Raw genomic sequence first — 21,164 nt, forward strand, 5'->3', positions numbered from 1 at the left:
TAAAACTATATGTGCACTTTTCAAAGAAGAAAAAGGTAATGCAAAATTACTTGCACAGGCACAAACTTCACTGGTTTTGACTTTAATGTTTGTTTCATGCGAGTCTTTAAGAACTTTATGGCAGGTGGAATACTGAAGTTGCCTTACACACTCCATTGAATATTTAAATGTATTTTGTATTGTTAATCCTCGTATGCAATTATTTCGTTACAGAGTTTAGGTGCCATATGTTTATATTCCCTTTTTGTTCTGTGCATGAAGCTCTGTATGTGTGGCTCTGCTGAACTCTAGGTCATGCACCTGGGCAGAGACCACAGCACTGCAAACTGCTGCTCTGGAAATATGCAACATTTTTTAATTGCTTTTGTTTATGTGGGACATAATGTGAGACAACACCACATTTTCAGCTGTGAAACATTCACTTTACGCCTCTATGAATGTTGGGGATGAATACGTTTTCTTTTTTCTTTTTTTTAAATAACAGATTTAACATAATAGTAACAGCTGTCATCGTTGGGCTCTGTTAGTTGAACAGAATAAAGAATGGCATCAATAGGTTTATTTTGATGCAGCACTTGTGCTGATCCTTATCTGTATTAGGCATTTGGGGTTTTAGAGCGTGTACGTTAAAGTCCCAGTGACTGGTGTAATGCTGTTATACCGTATCTGATAGGCCCTCTGTATCATTTTAGGGTGTTGCATTCAAGCCTCAGGGCCCTGTCAGCATAGTTCCTCCCATCATCTATGACAGATAGATATCAAGACGAGAAAGTATTAGCAACCTCCCTCAGCTAGCACACAAGTTACACACAGATACGGATACACAGCGACGGCCTGACAAAATGTTCTTTCTGTCACTGGCATGGCTATTGTTGACAGGACCACTTTGGACATCTGGTAAGACCATCAGCTTTGTCTTTAATCTCATAAGACACAAACGTTCTTGCTGTTGCAAAGTCAGGTAGCTTACCGAGGGATGTTGTTGTTTTCAAGTTCAACTGATAATCGTCTGATTTTTATCTTAAAATGTACATTTATTAAATACAGTCATTGCCATAGCATGTGATAAAGAATGAAATGTGGCTTTAAGAGTCAAAGAAGTGAGCTTTGGTTTGTTGGTTTAACACTTAGACATGATATATATGAAAGTATAGATTATTGATACGGCTATGTTATTACGTTAATTATCAGCCTTTGAGTTTTGCTTCTATACTTTAAGGGTAACATTGCAGCATTCCCCTGTAGTTTTTCATCATCATCGTCTTTTTTATATTTGCATCACTCTACTGGGGAGATTAAAATAAATCAGATTTGTGTCGTATTGTGACACATGTAAGACTAAATTAGTCTTGAATGTAACACAGCACTTGTATTTCATTTATTTTTGCAAGAACAGCATGAAGCAAGAGCCAGTAAGTCTTAACCTTTCATACAAACACAGTGTTTGACTTGCTGTGTATGTTTATATATTTCATAACACTATTTCATAACACAGGCCTGTGCATTTGACTTGAAAACATAGAAAGTAGAAAATGATTGTAAAATGCGAAAAGATGTTTTACCACATAGGCCTCTTGTAAAATATCACCTAAATGCTAAATCCACCATACAGCAAATCCAAAATGTCACTGTTAAGAGTTTGAAATATATACAGGAGATTTCTTCATATTTTCATATTTTATATTGCCAGTTGGATTTTTACTGGCTTTCGCTATGTAGGAAGCGTGACAACTTGCATTTATTATTACACGTATTAGTATTCCTTTTCCTTAATTAACTGCACATCTTTACGGGAGGATTGGCCATAAACCTTTGCAACGAATGGGCGAGGCAGCTTGTTATATAGTAACTCAAAAATAATTTCGGAGGAGTTTTTGAATGTGCTACAAATGTGTTGCTGAAATCTTAAATGTCGCTCTTTTTCCTAGGTCAAGATTTAAAACAGAAGCTGCTGGAAGAAGAAGTCAGCGTTCGTTACCCTAAGATCCCAAGCAGTGAGACCATTGATTGTGATTGTGGCAGCATGGCTTGTGACTTAGTCTTCTGGTTCCACAGTGACATGAGTAGCAAAGTCCACTTTCTAGGCAGATGCAACAATGCTGACCGTACTCTCTATGGAGATAACGTGGACGAAACACGTTTTAAACTCAGTAAGAGGGGCAGTAAGTCTTTTGCGCTCCGTATCATCAATGTGACGAAAGAAGACAGAGGGATTTATTCTTGTGTCTTGAAGGAAAAAAATCTTAATGAAGTATGGAAGCCTGGGACTCTTCTACTGCCAGGAGGTTTGTATTCTAAGTGCTTCCTGTCACAGTTAAATATCAGGCTAAATGTGAAATTTTCAAAATATCCATCTGATTTTGAAGAGGCAGGTCAAGCTGATGGATGATTTAAGGCTTTGGTGTGTAAATCCAACATATTAGGACTCCTACTTTAATACAAAAAATGTCTAATATTCTGCGGACTCACTGGACAGCTTTAAAAGTGTGGCACACTTACCTTGGTGTATCAGTCGAATTCAACACCATTTTTAAAACGGTGAAGGTGCCCTGCAAAAATGTGAACTAAAACAGTATGCAGTGATTTGCTACTCATTTACAAAGAAAGAATATCACTTTCTGACAGACCTTCATTTAGATTTTTTGTTGTTGTTTTTTTAAATATATATGATCGTTTTTCCAGGAGAAGCAGCTATAGAATGTTTAAAGATACCTGGGGGAGCATGCCACAAGTAATCATGTTTTGTTTTTGTTTTTTTTTTAATAAAATTGGGTATGAAGAAGCATTCCAATGTCCATAAGGAGTAAAAGATGGAGCTTTCACGACTCTCTGAAAGCGTGTGTGACTACATATGTAGTCAAGGTAGAATTTCTAAGTATCTGAGGAAAATTCAAATTTGTCGATTTTATCATCTAGAGAACTTAATATCAAAAGATTCAGGGAATGCACGGAAATCTTTGTACAGACGTGAAAGGGGTATGGAATGCCCGTGATGTTCATGCACTCTGGAGTTATTGTGTTAAAAATGGATGTTTCATCGAAATCACTGCACGGACTCCAGAAACACTTCTGACAGTGAGTGAACACTGTTTATCGCTTAAAGCTGCACCAGAGAAAGAAAACCTTTTTTAAAGGTGTTTATGGCATCACAATCAAAATGAGTGTATATTTTTCAAATCATAAAAAATTCTGTTTCCACATTTGGTATGACATAAGGTTTAAATCATTTGCAAATCAATGCATATTTGCATTTTGGAAACCAAACTGGTGTCTTTGACACAAGTAAACGTTGAGAAGTTCTTTTGTATCCTGGCTTTCTGCTTCTCTTTGCCTAGCTGATGCTGCCTTACTTATCTTTCTGAACGAGGCTTAAGCAGTAAAACTTTCTCACAGCACGGGCAAACAGAAGATATTGGTACACATTCAATAGGCCAAATGGGTAAATTCTAACTACAAATAAGAAAATAAAATGCTGAAAAACTGTTCGCTGGCTCAACAGATGTACAGATGGAGGGCGATTCTGTTAATAATCATGTCAATTGTTTCTTCTCTTTGCCAATTAGAAACTTGGTAGAGAATTGCTGCAACAACAACTTTTTTTTTTTTTTTTTAGAAAAAAGTTGCTTTTTACTTTTCTTAATGGTGCTTCTGGGTGGCTTTGGCTCAGGCAATCAGGCAAGTCATCTCCTAATCGGAAGGCTGGTGATTCGATCCCTGGCTTAACCCATCTACATGTTAAGAAGGATACTTGAACCTTGAGTTGTGTTCGTCAGAGTGTAAATTTTGGTTAGAAAAACACTTAAAGAAAAAAGTGCCTCTATGTGACAGAGATATGTTGTATAAAACGCTGAATTACAGCAGAACTAGAGCAGAAAAGCGTTCTACAAGAACCAGTCCATTTACCTTTCTTTGGTCTTTATTTGACAGAGACCCCACCAACACCACCTCCTAAGCCAAAACCCAAACCACCATCCAAACCAACCTGTCGTTGCAATACAGGCGACTCCAAGGGTAAGTTATTATAGAATAAAAAGAATAAAAAGGACTTTAAATTGTTTGCAGCAGTGCATAATTGAACATTTTCTTGCAAAATGAAAATTGATTAATGATTGATTATATCATGACTCCATTGGGGGGAAGAAACATGTACTCCATTATTCCTTTGTTCCAGGAGGCTGTGGCTCTATGATTCTTTGGCCTCTTGTCGGACTTCTTGGAGGCTTGGCTCTGGCTGTTCTCTGCACGCTGCGTTACTTCAGCCGTGAGTAGCGTTTAATACATTAAATACTGTGAAGTCAACAAAACAGCCGGACAAAGGTTCCAGAAAGACACGACCAGAAATGGATTAAATTGTGCTAATAAAGGTTGAGAAAATCAAATTTTGTGATATAGTAATGTTTTATTTCTAAAATGTTTCCTTTTTTCTTCAACAACATTCTCACTTACAGGACTGCCAAGAAAGTGTCACCACCACTTTGCAAAGTAAATACAACATTAGTAAAAACAACTGTTTTTGTCTTTCATTTTATTTTTCATCCATATGCACAAGAAAAATCAAAATTCTTTACAGTATTTTTAAACTCTGATTCTGCCACCATATGCACGGATGATGCTTTAATCTCCGTCTTCTGTTTTCTCTATTAAGGAAAAGGCAGACGTTCTAAAAAAACCTGCGTCTCATGTATTTTTAAGGTAAGTATTACATATGTTAAATGTTGTCTATGGTTATTGAAACTAATGAAAATTAACAAATATTGCTTCTTTGATTGCAGTGACTGAAGTGCTTTGTTTGAGTGTTCTCTCCGGCCACGAAAGGCATGATTCACCCCTAATATCAGGTCTTCTAACAACATCTCGAGTTTATTTACGCTTCAATGAACTCTCAGCAAGAAGAAAAATTTGCTTTTTCAACAGCAGCAGCAGCCATGTAACATAACGCATGTAATAATGCATAATGTAACATAAAGTTTAAAGACCCATGTTGTGTTTTGTATCTATAATCTTTCTTTCTGCCTCTAATCAGTGAGCTGCATTTAGCGTAATTTATCAATGTGGTTTTCAATTCATCAGGTATTAATGTGCTGTGAACTGTAATCATTTATTTTGATGCAAACATCACAAAGTACACAAATAGACATACAGTAATTGTGCAGTTTTCTGCGTTCTTTGCTTTCTTCTGTACTTCTTTGTGTTTTTCACGTTATTGCAGCAGTTTAGACACAGAACAAAAAGCACTGTCATGTCGGTATTTCTGTGAGCATGCTTGTGTTTAAACAATAAAACTGTATCATTTCAGTCATTTATGGTGGTTATGAGTGATCTAATTATCCAAAATGCAGCATTGCCTAGAAAGCAATGATACTCAGGAGGTATTTTGCAATAGCAGAAATGCTTCCTGTCCTGAAGCTACAGGTCAAGCACTGTGCATGTTTTCCAGTGATAGGAACAGATAAGACGTTCTGGCTTTGTTGCGTTGTTCGTCTTAGATGTCTGTGCCTGTCTGTGGAGAGGGCATAGAGGTTTGAAAGTGGGCGTTGTACTTCCATTGTCAATATTGTGCTTAGCGGAAGTTGAGTAGGTGAGTGACAGGGTTTGGTGTCTTCTTTTACTTTTGATGTGTAAACTTGCATCATATTCAGTTTCTCTTGAACTGCCATGTATGTGGCAACAAGCTTTGCTGTATAATGTTAAATTACAGGCTACAAAGTCATTTCATAGTAAGTGTAAGTCTCTTGCTTCCTTATTCACCCTTGTGTGCATGCATACAGATACACACACACACATACGCAAACCAACCCAGTTACACCTGGGTGATTGAGAAGTGCAAAGACACAACTAAGTTCGCGGTTGATTGGGTCGCAGGGAATGTACGCAGCTCTTTCCTGTGTGCTGGAGCACGAGGATATACCGAACTATGTTCACTGAGATGCTATCGCTTCGCTCAGCTTTGAGCTATTCGTCTAGTCCCTGAAACAAAAAGACCACAAAAAGTACCACAGACTGAACCACAAGCATTGACGGAGAAAGAGGAGCAGTAAGCGAAAGACAAAGTAAAAAGTTTCTAAATTAATGCAGTAAAATAAATAAATAAATGCATGAAAACCTTCTTAAGAGTTTTTGGAAGACATTTCATTGACCAAATGGATTTACACTGGCTGAGGATGTTACACATTTAATAAATGGAAATACAAGAACTATTATACAAGAAAATTAAGGAATGCGTTTGAATTCTTGTAAACTGAGGTAACACTGGTTGAGAAGACTTTTAAAAACACATCCTGTATCAGCACTATGCAAAAGTATTACTGCTTCACAGTCAAAGCCAAGTAGACCAAGGTCACAGTACACTGCCACCTTAAGAAAAGCAAAAATGTAAGTATGAGATAATCTTAAGACACAGCAACACAAATCATAAAGGTGCGCCAACTCATTGGGTAGAAAACTTAATATTGTAATCTTTGTAGAGTTTGTTGTTTGTATTTGCTTTTAATTTTAACATGTATTAAAAACTTATAGAACCCTTACACGTTATTATCATATGTAAGTAAATTCATTAAGTTATGTGATGTATGCTAAAAAGAATGGATTTCTTCAGCTTTCTGTTTCTAGATAGATTTATTTTAAACATTGAGACACAGTTGAAACTAAATGCTCACAGATATGATGAACTGTAAACATTATTTTTCTGTTATTTTTCAGTTTTCTGATGTCTCCTTCATTTGTTTCCTGTAATAGTAGAGTCAAATCAGACATACATTTTTTACATACATTTACTTTTTAAAAAAACAAAACAAACTTGTTTGCAAATGATAATGTTTGTATAATGTTTGACCTGCAAAATAACAATGTCTTTGTGAAGTCTTGTAAACGTCCATTCATCCATCCATCTTCTTCCGGTTATCTGAAAATACACACGATTAATTTTTTGGATTAAATTTTTTTTTTTTGGTGGGGGGGGGGGGGGGGGGGGGGGGGCAGCATAAATCATGGAAAACAAGTGCTTACATCCCAAAAAAGGGAATTTAATCCAGTACTTTTCTTCTTAAATATTGTAACAGCCATAAACTATAACAGCATGCAATTTTTAATCTAATGATGTGGCAGTGCTATACACTCAACTGTTTGTGGTGAAATCCATAACTATTATCTCATGTTACGTCTTGCTACAGATACAAAATACATAAAAGCCACATATTTATATATTATTTAATTAAATATAGGTAATATGCACATTGTGACACAATTAGGATAAACTAAAATTGAAACTGCAGTTTTCTAATATTAAGTACAGTTTCATGCATGTAATAAGAGTCAATACACAGAAAAATTGAGCTTTATCCTTTCATGTGTACAGGAAGTGTTGTGCACTATTTTCAAAACTCTATTGAAAAGTGCAACAAACAAAATTATTCCAAGCTCTTTAGTAAGAAGACACGTACACGTATTATTTCCAATTTGTCACATTTGTATAAACTATTTCAGCTTCCTTCCCAAAAAATCCCAAACAGTATATGTAAATATATCACGTCTTCAGATAGAGAAACATTTTATATGTAAAATGGCCTGAGTGTAAATTTAGCCCATTCAGGACAAATTTGTGCTGCTTGTAAAAAGCACACAGCGTAGACCTTTTTGAGATATCAGTATCAAGGAGATGTAACTTCTTACTTTGCAATATTTAGACAGTTTACTTAGCAAAAGCCAACAAAGTAAAGCAAAATGAAAGTCGTAACAGGAAGCATTATCCACAAATTATGAAAAAAATTCTGACCAAATCACTTTAACTTTGAAGTCTTTTAGAGCGCTCCATTTCTACTTACTCCAATCCTCTTGATGCTCTTGGTTTCCACTTTACGCCTTTTTCTATAATGCTTGAAACCAGACCAGCCAGTTGAGCAGCAGAGCAATGATAACTGAGCCAAAGTGAACAAAAAAATACTATTCAAATGTGTTTACTGGTAATGAAGGTGGCATTTTCAGAACACAAGGATATTCAGCATTATTGTGCTGAGTACCTTTTTTTTTTCACTGGCTTCCCCTGGTCACCCACCACATAATCACACACACACACGCTCAGGTTTCAGGTTGGAGATCCCCTGTGTGACTAAGATAGGGAAGCCCATGCAGGTGTGTTTGTGAGTGACTCAACCCTGAAACAGAGAGATGGAAAGGTGAAGTGGGCTAATTGTGTGCTTTTTGACTGGGTCTTCCCTTTGATACAATGCATCAACAGAATCCCCTATTTGCTGAAAACAATGCAAGACTGAAACTTGATTTAATTTGTAATAAATATAAAAGTGACTTATTGAAAGCAAAAATAGGGTCAATGACAATCTGAATTTCGAGGAATTATTGTAACAGTTGAAAGAAAGACAAAAAAGACAGACAGACAGAAAGAAAGAAAGAAAGAAAGAAAGAAAGAAAGAAAGAAAGAAAGAAAGAAAGAAAGAAAGAAAGAAAGAAAGAAAGAAAGAAAGAAAGACGCTAAATGAGATTAACAAACCAAACAAAACTGTGTCCTCTTATTACTCTCACTCCCCCCTCTTTTTCATTCTTTCTGTCTCCTCCCACCCATGGAACAGATCACCCACAAAAGCGCAAAATGTCAGCACTCAGTGCCCATTACCAAATTGCTGCATTTATTTTCCAGCACTGAACCGGAAAAAGGGCTTCGAGTTGCGCCATAGCAGCTGTTGCTCTACTCAGTTTATCTGAAGGGGGTTTCACTTCCGTACAGCTCTTAGACAACATTTCACTTGAAATGATACAAGCTGTAACGCTTTATGGTTGCTACGTTCTTCTTTCCTTTTGCTAGAGTTGTTAGCTCAATATAGCTTTATAAACTGTGAATAAAACTGATAAGATTTAAACTGAAGCAGGTAGGAACACTCTTTGAAATGAATATTCTAGAAATTTAATGAATTCAAATTCCTGTCTTTTCCCATAATGAAAATTGTAGTATCTTTTGTTAGCTCACAAGCGGTTTCCTTTAAATTTTCAGTCCCCCAAGTTCCCCAAGACCGAAAAAAAAGACCTGATAGCCATTATCTTTAAGAATGACTTCATGCTGTTGCTCATGCACAGCATAACAAAACAATAAAAACATTTTTTTTTTAAATGTTACTTTGTTCATTTTTCACAAGATTAAAATCATGCGCTGTACCCTCCATCCAATAGAAGAAGTACTTGTATGAATATGTGTGAATGGATGAAAGAGGCAAGTTAAATAAAGCGCTCTGAGTGCTCAAGAAGAGTAGAAAAGCACTACGAACCAGTCCATTTACCATTCAGACCAATGTCACTGAACATATTTTCCATTACTTGTTTCAGCAGGTGTACACCTGTAATAAAATGAATTATTCAGGTTTGACTAATACTTCAAATTATTTTACATAAGTTTGTGTCTTTGCTCAGAACTATGTCTTGATGGATGCTTAATCATTCAGGTAAATAAATCCCAAAAAGTTGATTCTGTTCATCTGGACTGGGCTGTGAGTTGATCAGATCCTGACCTCACAGCCCATTGTTCATTCAGGGGACTAGTTTCAGTAATTGTGCAAAGGTACTGTTGACGAAACGTTTCTCCCACTTAAAACGCTACGTCCAGATGAACAGAATCAGCTTTTTGGGACGCTCAGAAGTATGTTTTGAGATTTTGTTCAAAGATTCAGTGCACTGACAGCAACATGGCGCTAAGTCATTTTGCTGCCATCTAATGGTGTAAATATCGGTCTTGTGGAAGCGTTGTAACACTGCGCAATCGCATGCCTAACATTGGATTTTAGGGGTGTTTGCCTACACAGTACTTTAAAATAATTTGGAACAATGAAAATATTGGAAATTGTCATAAATTAGTCGAGTATAAAGTATATAAATCTTAAATCTTAAATATAACATTCACAGTGATTATAAATCGAAGAGGACAACAATCTTTATCCAGAACTTGAGAAGATGGGAAATCACTAAAGTGAATATTAGTTTATATAATAATAGTATATTTTATTTTATTTTTTTAAATTAATTTATTGACGTTATATTTGTATTATATCTTGTGCTTGTTACAGTTTCAAGGCTTTTTGCCCGTATTTAAGAACATGGTGATGTTAAAAACTGGGGTGTAAGATGTAAGATAATGTGAAGTCTTAGAAAAGGCCTCTGAGAGACCCTGATGCTTTCTGTTTTACTCTTAACTAAACTGTTATATTTCTCTAAACTAGTTTAATCTGAGAGATTAAAATATAGCAATGTTTGCAATCTTTGAATGTTTAAATTTCAGCAATCATTCACCAAAGGCAGGTCAAATTCAAATTACATAGCAATGACAAAGTGACTGTTAGGAGTTCATGATGAAACTTCAACAAAGAAAAGTTTGGTATAATGCACCATTTAATTTGTGCAGAATTTGGTGTAGAGTTGCGTGAACTATGTTTGTTGTGCATCGTTTTCACTTCCTATCTCATCCATTTTCAGCCTACATACTGCGCCCTGCTGCATTTGTGTGCCAATAGTTTGTGGATGAAGTAGTGGTGTTCAATGCTTCAAACCAGAGGTAGAGGAGTGAAGTGCAGATTGGGTGGGTTACAAACATTGTGCAGACCACGATCGTGTTGCAGGAGGTCTCTGCAAGACTCTGCTGCAATGGTCCCATTTGACAGAGCAGAAAAGAAGGTTACAGCTGGGGCGGGGTTTCATATCACGCTGAATTATCTCCCAGCAGACTTCAATAAACACGAAAAGGACGTGTTTAGCTCCTATTCTCGTCTGCAAGATTAAAATGGACCAAAAATGGCTTCTGATTCTGGTGATTGTGGTGTCATGTCAGAGTAAGTTGAACTTAATTATTAAGTATTATCTGATTTGTTTGTTTTTTTGTTTATTGTGTATTGTTCGCAGACACAGAATGTTTTTTTTCTTCTCTCATTTTATAAAATCTTTTAGAATTGACTTCAGGGACTTTCAAAGACAAAACAGCAAAGGAAGGGGATAAGATTGATATCAGCTGTACAGCTAAAGACACACCAGGGGCCAGCATGATTGTCTGGTTTCGAGTTCTAAGCAATCACATGGAATTCATTGGGTCTTTCAGCAAATCTGGCATAAAAAAGGCCTCAGCAAAAAACTTTGATGAGCTCTACACTTACACAAATGATCATCTATCACTGAAGTCCTTCAAAAAAAACGACGCTGGCCTATATGGCTGTGCGTCACTTATCCAAGGTAATACACTGGTGTTTGGAGACACAACACAAATATCTGCAGGTAAGTTATGTTTCTTTGTTTGGTTTAATTTATTGTTTTGTTTATTGTTTTAGTAAGTTTACACATAACTTTGACTTCTTCTTTCTTTTTTAGATAAAACTGAAGATAAAACTGAAGCACCACCAACATGCACCACCAAACCGAGTGTGCCCAAAATTGTAACCTGTGATTGTGAAGGCAAGACAGCAGGAGGCAAGTGTTCAAAATCAGTGATGTGTTATAACATTTATCATATTCATGTTTAAAATTCTGTGAGTAGAAAAAGTTGGTAAACAAGGATGGTTCATTTTCAGAAGGGGAGTCCAGTTCTGCTTTTAATTGTAGTCCAATAATGCTGGGAGCTCTTTCTGGTGGCTGTGGCCTTTTTCTTCTGCTCCTCATCGTCACCATATTGTACTGCAATCGTAAGTGCATCTTCAATATGAAATCTACATGATCTTCACGTGCATAAAATTTGGAACTGAATAATATATAAAATTCTGTCATTTTCTGCACTTGGAAAGCTAAAAACTATTGTAAAATCTATATTTTCACCTCAAGTTTAAATCATTTCAATTGCATGTAGGGATAAGGACACGGAGATGCCCACACCATCACAAAAGAAGGTAAGTTATTCCTTTATTTATTTTTTTTTACATTTAACATTATTGTTCCATTTTAGTCTAGGAATACAGTCCATGAATAAATGAGGAATACTTAGTTATTAGTCCAACATCAGGAACCACACCCAGACAGCAAAAATGACATTTTAGACTTTATTTTGTTAATATTGTTCAGCAATTTTCTTTCTTATTTTCATTAATATTTTATTTTTGAAAAAAACTTATGTAATATTAATATTTGAATAACAAAATTAAATACCTATACCCATAGTATATTATGATTGTTGTTGAATGTTTCTCCCTATTTCCAATTACACTTGCAGTCTATTTGAAGAAAACAGTCCCTTTTTACATTAAAAAAGAAAAAGGTTACTAATTATTATTTGTATTAATCATCTAAATTTACATCTGTTTTTGTCTTTTAAAATTTAGACCTCGAACGGCACCTCCTGCAAAAGAAGTGATGCCCGGCAGATATGTTTAATCTAAATGGTGAAATTTCAGACACTTCTTTTTTTCTTTAACGCTATTGCTGCATCTTCTCATCCTATTTGCTAAAGTCAGCCTGAAACATTTTCTTTGTTTGTGAAAATATGAGATGGTTTTAAAGTGGTTGTGTATTCAGCGCATAAATGGAAAGCCTTTTATTGCCAACATTGAGTTATAATTTTCATGTGGCTTGATGGCTAACAACACTGTTTTGTCACAGGTAGATTGAACCCTTTTAATGATAATTGTGTGGTTTAAAGAGTTTATTTTGCAAATCCACATCAATTCTTATGGTTACGGGTACGGCTGAAGATGATCCTGAGAAGAATTCATTTTTGTTTCTGAACTGTGAGCAATAATTGTATATAATTCTTTTGAATTTAAATATTTTTTATTTAATTTTTTGGGAAGTTTTAAAAGCAATAACAGTGTGCTTTTGTTTTGCATTCTGCACACACTATTTGAATTGCTGCACTCGCATTTAGTCATCAAAACAATTTAAAGCAGATTTTTTTTTTTGGCTTGTTTAAAATTACACTTACTCGAAAAGCATTTGATTTTATTCATTCACATGTTTTTAAGACTGTAGAGTAATACTGAAAAGAACAAATATGGCACGTTCTTTTGTTTTTGCTTTTAACCGTTGCACATCCTCAAAAAAAAAAAAAAAAAAAAAAATTCTCGTTTCTATTTTCAACATAAAACGCTGTACAAAATAAAAAAAATAAATAAAACCACTCGGACAAGCATTCCTTCTTCAATGAACTGTATTTGACTTTATTAGATTTTATTTTTCCACACATCAAACCCACTCATTTGGATTCCCATCAGTCATTCAGGGTCTTGGCACCAAAGTAGATTTGAGCAAAAGACATTTGTTTTTTAAGCCCCCCCCCCCCTTGAGTCTAAAGGAAGTGGGGTGCTACAACTGTAAGCAGAGCGCAAAACCACAAGTCAAGAGCGGATAAAAAAATTCTTTCATAGGAGATTACACTCCCACGCACTTTAATACATACACATTTCCCCTTGCACCTTTACAAACACATTGTTTGTTCACCTTTCCTACAATATTTAGTTATTTTCTCCAGCATAATTAAGTCAGTTAATGTTATCTTTTGTTTCTCTTTTAAGGTACAATAATAATAAAATGATACTGCATGATTTATTTATGTATTTATTTTTTTCAATTTAGTTAGCATTTCCCCTTATACATCTCATATCTTGGCTTAACTCTACAAAAAAAAAGGGTGGAATTATAGTGACTAACTTTACAATTGAAAGCAGTAGCCCTTTGTAAATTACAGTGTTGTGTTACGTAGAGCAAAACTCTTTTACAGCTCACAAACAACGGCAGTTTACAAAGCTTGTAAACATCCTGCTTCAATAAGTGCACTTTTGAACGTCTTTTTTTTTTCCTTTCTGCAAACCCAAAAACACAGAAAAAGACCTACTTGACAGATATTGCTCTGTTTAAATGTGAGGCATTTGCAAAAAGCTCTCCAATACAGAATTAATTAGAACACCTCCTGGGAAATCCACATATTCAATAATGTAAACTATGTATTGTTTAAAATATAAGCGAACTAAGCTGTACACTAGTGTCTTATGTAATGGTGTCCAATCATGATAGAAAAACTTTTTGTGTGTGTGTACATCTGGATTGCACAAAACTTCCCGGTGCTATACACCTACTCCATACTGCTCTCACACAAGTTGACAGTCTCCACTGCTCCAACTAATGTCACAACACCAGCAGGTTTAGGTCACCGGTGTTGTAATAGAAGTGTTTTGCTGGAGGAAAAAGAAAAAAACGAAACAAAAAAAAACCCACCTGTCAACTGTGATGTACATGCGTGATTCTTGGCACCCAAAAACGTTTTCCCACAGTTTCACGTCTTTCATTTCCATCCAGTTTTTAAAAGTCTCTTTTATATTCTCTAAAAAAACCCAAAAAGCCCAAAACAAAACTTCTTATCTTTGAACTGTAAAGCAGATAGGTGTTTAAGTGTGCGTGCATGTCCGTTTGTGCTTCTATGTGTGTGCATTGCATAAATGTTATGGGTATGTGTAGGTTTTTTTCTTGACTCCAATATACATTCTTAACAATTTACAAAAATAGAATCGTTATCCAGAGAGCAGCTCCCTCACCGATGCATCCACGTGGCCTGGAGGACAGATTTAAAGCGACAACCTGTAACAAGTGATATTCAGCAGTCAGTTTAAAGACTTGATATCTATCCTTCTAATATTCAGGGTTTTTTTTTTTTTAAATCACTTAAATATGACAGATCTTACCATGTGACCTAGCTCTTCTTCTTTGTAGAAGTTGGCACAACGTCTGAGCTTCTCTGAGCTGATAGCTGGCCAGGGGCAGATGGTTCCTCTGCTTGTTGTTTCTGATGTTTTTAACAAATAAGTATTAAAAATGATAAAGAATTCATGCCTTTGCAGTATTACAGGCTGAAATCAACATCAGGCAAAGCAGCGTGAGGAGCGTGAGCAGCTTGTCACATGCCACTATGTGGAGGCCCCTGCAGAAATTAGAATTCAATAACTGCTTCTGCTGTGAGACTTTGGCTCAGTTATAAGTGCACAGATCCAGTGTGTCAGATACGTTGCTTATTCAGCCTAAATTAGGTCTTCATGCAGCAGACGATTTGCTTACTTTAGATTTTGACTTTGACTTGCTCTTTCCCTGTAACAAAGTCGACACCTTGATTAGGCTCTACAACTCACACTGCTCCATGACGTAGTGAGCACAGACACAGTAACAGCTAGAAAGGAAACCTATAGGGGGCGCCATGTACCAATGAGAAATAAATGTTCTGCAATCATTCTTCTGAAGTGCAGTTTAGTCAGAAGCGTTTTTCTTAGAAGCTTCCAAGAAAAAGATGTACATTTGGTCCTGTTTCTTATAGTAAAGTGTAATATTTAAACACTTCTAAATAGTCATATAGATTTTTACCTTTGGTTTGTCTGTTTTAGATTTGCCTTTTACTGGATCTGGAAGCAGGGTATCAGACAGGGACTCCAGAACAGGACCAGCCATCGGCTAGAAAAGCAAGAATAAATAAAAAACAGTTAATAAACTCAAGAAGATCATAAGAAAGCATTTTCTAGAAGTGGTTTCAGGTACAAAGATGGTATAAAACAACTAAGTAAGGACCATTTTTAACACTGTAAGTAATCATCAGTGATAGTCGCAATCACAGCCTATTAGGTGGCTCTCCCTGGTATGAGCTCATTGTTCCTTTTTCAGGATGAGCAAAGATTAGGATTATGGTCGTCACCAACTATGAGTCAAACCTCACAACGCTCAGTTAAGGTGAGACAGACACATGTCTCACACCTTGATGGAATTTAGCTAGAAGGAGTAGAAATGGTAGGTTTTATTTCTCCACTACCTTCAGAGGAGCTGAGTCCAGCGCAGGAGGTTCCAACTTTGTTGTGGCAGCACACGAGGTGACCGGTGCATCAGGCTTGGGTGCATCAGAGAAGTCACTGGACAGCATTTCTAAGGCTGTTGTGTCATCCATACTCTTCTACAGAGTGTTAAAAAGGGAATGCTTTATTGTCATCTTTCACATATATCATTAATGTTTATTTTATTTTAGAAATATTGTGTGAGGAACTGACCTCTTTGGGGATGTTGGCAGCTTTTTTCTTTGCTTCTTCCATTTTCTTTAAAATGAAATTCATGAAGTTTAGACTCTCAATAAAGCAACAAATGCTATACTACACTTTATAAATGTCCCTGTCACATGTTGCAGTCTTCAGTAGTGTATGGATGGACTAGTGGACTAATAACAAGATTATATAATGTAAAAGACTTCTGTTTTCACAATATTACACACCGACTGAAAAATACAGTTAAATGAATGAATAGTGTCCCTGATCATGTTTTGTATTGTTATTACTTCACAATATTTAATGTAATTCTCATTACCCAACCCAGCTTGCAGCAGACTATCAAGAGGAAGAACACTCTATATGTTCACATCTTTAAAGTAGGAAAGTTGTACTGAGTAAATGCATGGATTGGTAGAGAAATTGATGGACTGCTAAGTAAATGTACTTCACTTTTAGGATCTCATTTCAAAGGCTGTCAGGTTACCTTACGGTCTTCCTCAGTGGGTCGATACTCTGGTGGTAGTGTGTCATCTCTCTCTCCCATTTTAATAAGCTTCTCCTCAGCAATCGTTTTCTCCTGCAACAACAAGGCAAATCAAAACAGCTGAAGTGGCATGCAGATTTTTTATTATTATTTTAAATTATTTCTATTATTTTTTTAAACCATGCTGGCTACCTTGACGGGATCTTTAACGGGACCTGGGGCGGGCTGAGGAACAGGTTTGATATCCCCCAAGGTGTCTGACAGAGCATCAAGGGCATTGTCTGCTCCAGCTTCCAGCTGAATGTGCAAAAACCCCAGAAAAAAAATATGATTTTGATGTAGCTGCAGATAGTTGTATAAAGAGTATAAGTAGATGAGAAACACTTGAGCCTTTACCTGTGGCTTTGTTTGTGTAGGAATACGAGGTTCTGACTTCACTGCCGGTGCAGCGCTGGAGGCAACCAAGTCTCCGGCCAAGGACTTAAGAGCAGCGTCTGCAGAGGCCTGAGGGGGAGACAGAATACAATCCTATGCTTAAAATCGATAATACTCAACTTGAAATTAATACTATTGCTTTTCGTGATTGGTACCTGTGTAGGAGGAGCTGACGAGCAGACGACAGGAGCCTGGACAGCAGGAGCGGCCGAAGAGCTGAAGTCTCCAGACAAAATATCCACAGCATCATCAGTATTTATCTTGGGCTACAGGAGAAGATAAAGAGAGAAAATAAGCCGTTATTTCAATTACTAAATGTACATATTCTTTATGGCTTTTTATCCATTAATAAATATCTAACTTTTGTTGCTTAGAAATAGATTTGCCCTGGGCTCACCTCAGGTTTGGGGGCAGGCAGTTTTTTGAGATCTTCCTCTTTAAATCTGTAATCTGGAGGAAGTGTATCCTCCCTCTCTCCTACACGCACACCCTTCTCCTTTTTGACTTTGCCCTCCTGAAAAAGGGGAAAAGGGTGAATGACTGGCTGGTCCAGACACTCTGTTTCTCCTAAATACAGATTTTTTTTAAAGGGTTCTAAACAGGACAAGTGTTTAAAAAAAAAAACCCAAATATGTGCACGGATAATTCAGTTGTACTGGTATACCATTACTGGAATAAAATGTGTCACTCATAACAAAACAACACTATATGTTTTTAGGCACCACATACCGAGACAATATCCTCAGGTCTGAGTTTTGGAGACTCTGGCTTTGGTGCTTCTGTTGGCAGTGTTTCGCTGAGAGCACTGAGAGCATCCAGAGAGATGGAGTCACCCTGAGGGGTGAGAGAAGAGGAACTTCATAGGCCAGTTTTAGACAAGGCATGTTATACAGCTCTGAATGATAAATGAAGAACTAAAGCCAAAAGAAATCAGAAGACTTTTGATTCCTCACAGTTACCTTCTCAATTTTGGGCTTTGTCTGTTGTGCGCTTACATCGACTTTTTTAGGTTGTTCCACGGGACAGACTGTTTTCTGCAGAAACGCAGAGATGGAAAAAAGGAGTGAAAACAAAGACATGAATGTAAAAGGGCACAATGACAGCCATGGTGGCAAAAATAAAAACAAAATAATATTTATTTATTTGCTTGGCAGGGAAATCCTCTATGGAAGGAAAAAAAATAGTTTATGCAAAAACCTGCATTCACACCAACAAGTTTACCTCTGGTGGCTTCTTTGATGGAGGAGGGACTGGTGCATGAACTCCAGAAGCCTTAGATGAAGCCACAAACTCTCCAGAGAGTACATCAAGAGCTGACAAATCCTCTACTTTTGCCTGAAAAGCAGAGATAAGAGTTTGAAACAAAGCACTGAAACGATGCAGTTTTATATTTTGTGGAATTTTGTAGGGACTCCAAAAAAAAGATGGAGGCTTTTCATTTTTAGAGATACGTGCGCTGTTTATGTGCAGGAACAAATAACTGATTCACAGTGTACCTGTGTAGGAGGAGCTGAGGAGCAGACGACAGGAGCCTGGACAGCAGGAGCTGATGAAGAACTGAAGTCTCCAGACAAAATGTCCAGAGCATCAGCAGCGTCCATCTTGGGCTGCGGGAGGAGACAAAGTAAAGCTTAAATCAAGTTACTAAATGTTCAACAGTTGTAGATCTACGAGTTTCATAAGCTTAATGTGCTGAAGTTTAACCCATAAAGTAAATTTCCTTCAGTCTCACCTCGGGTTTTGGAGGTGGCAGTTTTTTGGGGTCTTTATCTTTAAACCTGTAAGCTGGTGGAAGAGTGTCGTCTCGCTCTCCAACACGTACACCCTTCTCCGCCTTCACTTTGCCCTCCTGTACATAGAGAAAGAGAACAAAATCACCTGGTGGAAAAAAAAAAAGTTATCAAAAGCTGTGAATTTAATGCTAGGGTGTAGCTTCACTCTTACAGAGACGATATCTTTAGGTTTGAGTTTGGGGGATTCAGGTTTTGGTGCATCTGCTGGTAATGTGTCGCCCAGAGCACTGAGAGCATCCAGAGACATGGAGCCACCCTGAAGACAGAACAGGATTTATCAAACTATTAAAAATAAAATGTCTGTCTAAAGAATATGAAGTGAAACAAGAACAGGAAGAAGGGCAAAAAAGAAGAAAAATGACTTCAAACATCTTATGTCAAACCTTGTCGGTCTCTGGTTTGGCGTCCTTCCCAGCAGCAGGTTTGTGTTCTTGTGCTTTCTTCTCAGCAGAAGGAGCACCGGGCCCAGCCGCAGGAGGAGCTGCAGCTGATTCCACTTTCTACACCACACAACACAGATGGCAGTAAAGAAAAAGCCCAACTCAAAATAAATCTTGCTATTTCACTCAGTATATAACTTATGCCATGATGTACACTGTTATTTTACAGATCTCTTTAAAAAAAATGATTGGAAGAAGTTCTGCTGTACCTTAGCAGTAGTTGCTGAGAGTCCAGCCTCCACCTTGGCTTTCTTATCAGTGGGAGGAGCGGGAGATTTCTGCAGCAATCACAAAGCACCATTAAAACTGGATATTAGATTTTATACAGTGGTGTCACTGATCGAGACAGAGCTTACCTGCAGAGGAGCAGCTGAGGAGCAGAGAGGAGCCTGGACAGCAGGAGCTGTTGAAGCAGTACTGAAGTCCCCAGACAAAATGTCCAGAGCATCATCAGCGTCCATCTTGGGCTGCAAGGGTCGGGTCGGGCAGATATGACGTAAAGAAAGAGAAGATATTTGACATTCTTCAAGATTCCTGATATTACCCTCACAAAATGTGATGTTATGTGCATACAAAGAAAACAAACCTATAAAATCTGTAACTTTTTAAATATCAGTATCAACACTGGCCTCAAAAATCTATCATCAATGGAGCTCATCGTTAAATGAATTCACTCTGGGCTCACCTCGGGTTTTGGAGGAGGCAGTTTTTTGAGGTCTTCCTCTTTGAACCTGTAATCTGGAGGAAGCGTGTCCTCCCTCTCTCCTACACGTACACCCTTCTCGTTCTTCACTTTTCCCTCCTGTAGAAAGTAAGGGGGACAAAGTGAGACATCGTCTAGCAATGAATCTTATGTGTAACTGAACTAAAGTGACTGCAGAGTTGCTGCTTAAGACAGTGCAGCTGTTTGTGCCTCTTACCGATACAATGTCCTGAGGTCTGAGTTTGGGGGGTTCAGGTTTTGGTGCATCTTTTGGTAGTGTGTCACACAGAGCACCGAGAGCATCCAGAGACATGGAGTCACCCTGAAGAGAGAACATGGCGTTTATGACAAGCTAATGACACCCGTGTTGTTTAACCTCATCTCCTGCATCTCACCTCACTGGTCTTGGGCTTGGTGCCTGCTTTGGTATCCAATCCAGCCTTGACAGAGACATCGGGAGTGGTTTTATCCATCTTGGCTTTCTTATCAGCAGGAGCAACCGCAGGAGATACCGCTTTCTACAAGAGCAAACAGACAAATGTTTTAGTTTTCACTGATCCATGCAGAATAACAATGCAACTTTAATCAGGTTTATTTTCAGTGTAGTAAAATTTTGGCTTTAACTTTAACAGCCATAAGAAATTTACTTATTAAAACATTTTAAGACAGAGCTAAGATCTGTAAGTAACCATTACAGTAAAAGTACCGTGCTGGAAGAAGAGAGTCCAGCCTCCAGTGAGAAGTCATCTGAGACTTTCTCCATCTTAGCTTTTTTATCAGCTGGAGGAGCCGCCATAGGAGGAACTGCTGCAGGAGTTTCAGCTTTCTGCAACAAAAGGGACAGCAAGGACGAAAAGGCATCAGCCTCTGCAGCCAGACTCTGCTGTAATGACACATCAGGGACTTAAAAATGTAAATTTACCTTCACAGGAGGAGGTGCAAAGTTCGCAGGGCCAGCAGAAGAGGCACTTATAGTCTCAACATGTGCCTTTTGCTATTTATTTTATGGATGAAGATGAAAAAAAAAAAAACACAATGAGACTTTTTAGACCTTTAAGACAAAAATGATATTATTGGAGCCAATGCAGTCTACAGCACAGGTGCCATACTAGGAGTGTGCAGCACATACATCAAATGGAAGTAGCAGCTAAGTGCTTCATGCTTAAAGACTGACCTCTTGTTTCTTGGGTCCAGGCTGACCAGTTGATTTAAAATCAGCTGAAAGGGAATCAAGGGCCGCGTCTGTGCTCAGTGGTTTCTGAAATGAAAAATACTGTGCGTTACACCAACCTAAAATAACTCAGTCAGAAAGAATTGCTCCAAAGTTCC

The 21,164-nt window shown here is 37.4% G+C and overlaps 3 protein-coding genes across 26 annotated transcripts in view; 2 read left to right on the forward strand and 1 right to left on the reverse strand.

Moving 5' to 3' along the window:
• Window positions 1–693: 693 nt before the first annotated feature.
• On the forward strand, window positions 694–5,295 carry cd8b (cd8 beta). Its single transcript, XM_085275519.1, has 7 exons — window positions 694–897; window positions 1,929–2,285; window positions 3,928–4,011; window positions 4,172–4,261; window positions 4,449–4,482; window positions 4,646–4,692; window positions 4,773–5,295. Exons 1-6 carry the CDS (start codon window positions 843–845, stop codon window positions 4,662–4,664), a joined length of 639 nt encoding a protein of 212 aa, XP_085131645.1. The 5' UTR covers window positions 694–842; the 3' UTR covers window positions 4,665–4,692; window positions 4,773–5,295.
• A 5,188-nt stretch (window positions 5,296–10,483) lies between these two features.
• cd8a (CD8a molecule) lies at window positions 10,484–14,457 on the forward strand. The gene is made up of 6 exons (XM_085273423.1): window positions 10,484–10,823; window positions 10,939–11,259; window positions 11,353–11,451; window positions 11,553–11,663; window positions 11,825–11,864; window positions 12,294–14,457. The coding sequence occupies exons 1-6, from the start codon at window positions 10,775–10,777 to the stop codon at window positions 12,343–12,345; spliced, it is 672 nt and encodes a 223-aa protein (XP_085129549.1). The 5' UTR covers window positions 10,484–10,774; the 3' UTR covers window positions 12,346–14,457.
• The window catches only part of cast (calpastatin), a 31,114-nt gene continuing 23,049 nt past the window's right edge, over window positions 13,100–21,164 (reverse strand). For 23 of the 24 annotated variants that reach the window (XM_085273400.1, XM_085273413.1, XM_085273420.1 and 20 more), the window contains 26 exons: window positions 21,010–21,093; window positions 20,758–20,829; window positions 20,542–20,661; window positions 20,231–20,353; window positions 20,053–20,157; window positions 19,818–19,934; window positions 19,489–19,599; window positions 19,342–19,410; window positions 19,076–19,192; window positions 18,844–18,948; window positions 18,632–18,748; window positions 18,396–18,506; window positions 18,121–18,234; window positions 17,859–17,933; window positions 17,629–17,733; window positions 17,297–17,413; window positions 17,055–17,165; window positions 16,861–16,968; window positions 16,657–16,761; window positions 16,465–16,557; window positions 15,987–16,031; window positions 15,755–15,892; window positions 15,316–15,402; window positions 15,016–15,045; window positions 14,646–14,746; window positions 13,100–14,541 (listed from right to left, as the gene is read on the reverse strand). In XM_085273400.1, the coding sequence (XP_085129526.1) occupies window positions 14,654–14,746; window positions 15,016–15,045; window positions 15,316–15,402; window positions 15,755–15,892; window positions 15,987–16,031; window positions 16,465–16,557; window positions 16,657–16,761; window positions 16,861–16,968; window positions 17,055–17,165; window positions 17,297–17,413; window positions 17,629–17,733; window positions 17,859–17,933; window positions 18,121–18,234; window positions 18,396–18,506; window positions 18,632–18,748; window positions 18,844–18,948; window positions 19,076–19,192; window positions 19,342–19,410; window positions 19,489–19,599; window positions 19,818–19,934; window positions 20,053–20,157; window positions 20,231–20,353; window positions 20,542–20,661; window positions 20,758–20,829; window positions 21,010–21,093 (2,472 nt within the window). In that variant the 3' untranslated portion in view covers window positions 13,100–14,541; window positions 14,646–14,653. The remainder of the gene's footprint in view (window positions 14,542–14,645; window positions 14,747–15,015; window positions 15,046–15,315; window positions 15,403–15,754; window positions 15,893–15,986; window positions 16,032–16,464; window positions 16,558–16,656; window positions 16,762–16,860; window positions 16,969–17,054; window positions 17,166–17,296; window positions 17,414–17,628; window positions 17,734–17,858; window positions 17,934–18,120; window positions 18,235–18,395; window positions 18,507–18,631; window positions 18,749–18,843; window positions 18,949–19,075; window positions 19,193–19,341; window positions 19,411–19,488; window positions 19,600–19,817; window positions 19,935–20,052; window positions 20,158–20,230; window positions 20,354–20,541; window positions 20,662–20,757; window positions 20,830–21,009; window positions 21,094–21,164) is intronic. The other variant, XM_085273398.1, reaches the window with a different exon arrangement.

The sequence above is a fragment of the Mchenga conophoros genome, linkage group LG5 (assembly GCF_057382185.1).
Source record: "Mchenga conophoros isolate Kocher_MC1m ecotype Shallow Benthic linkage group LG5, M_conophoros_male_GT1.1, whole genome shotgun sequence".
NCBI lineage: Eukaryota > Metazoa > Chordata > Actinopteri > Cichliformes > Cichlidae > Mchenga > Mchenga conophoros.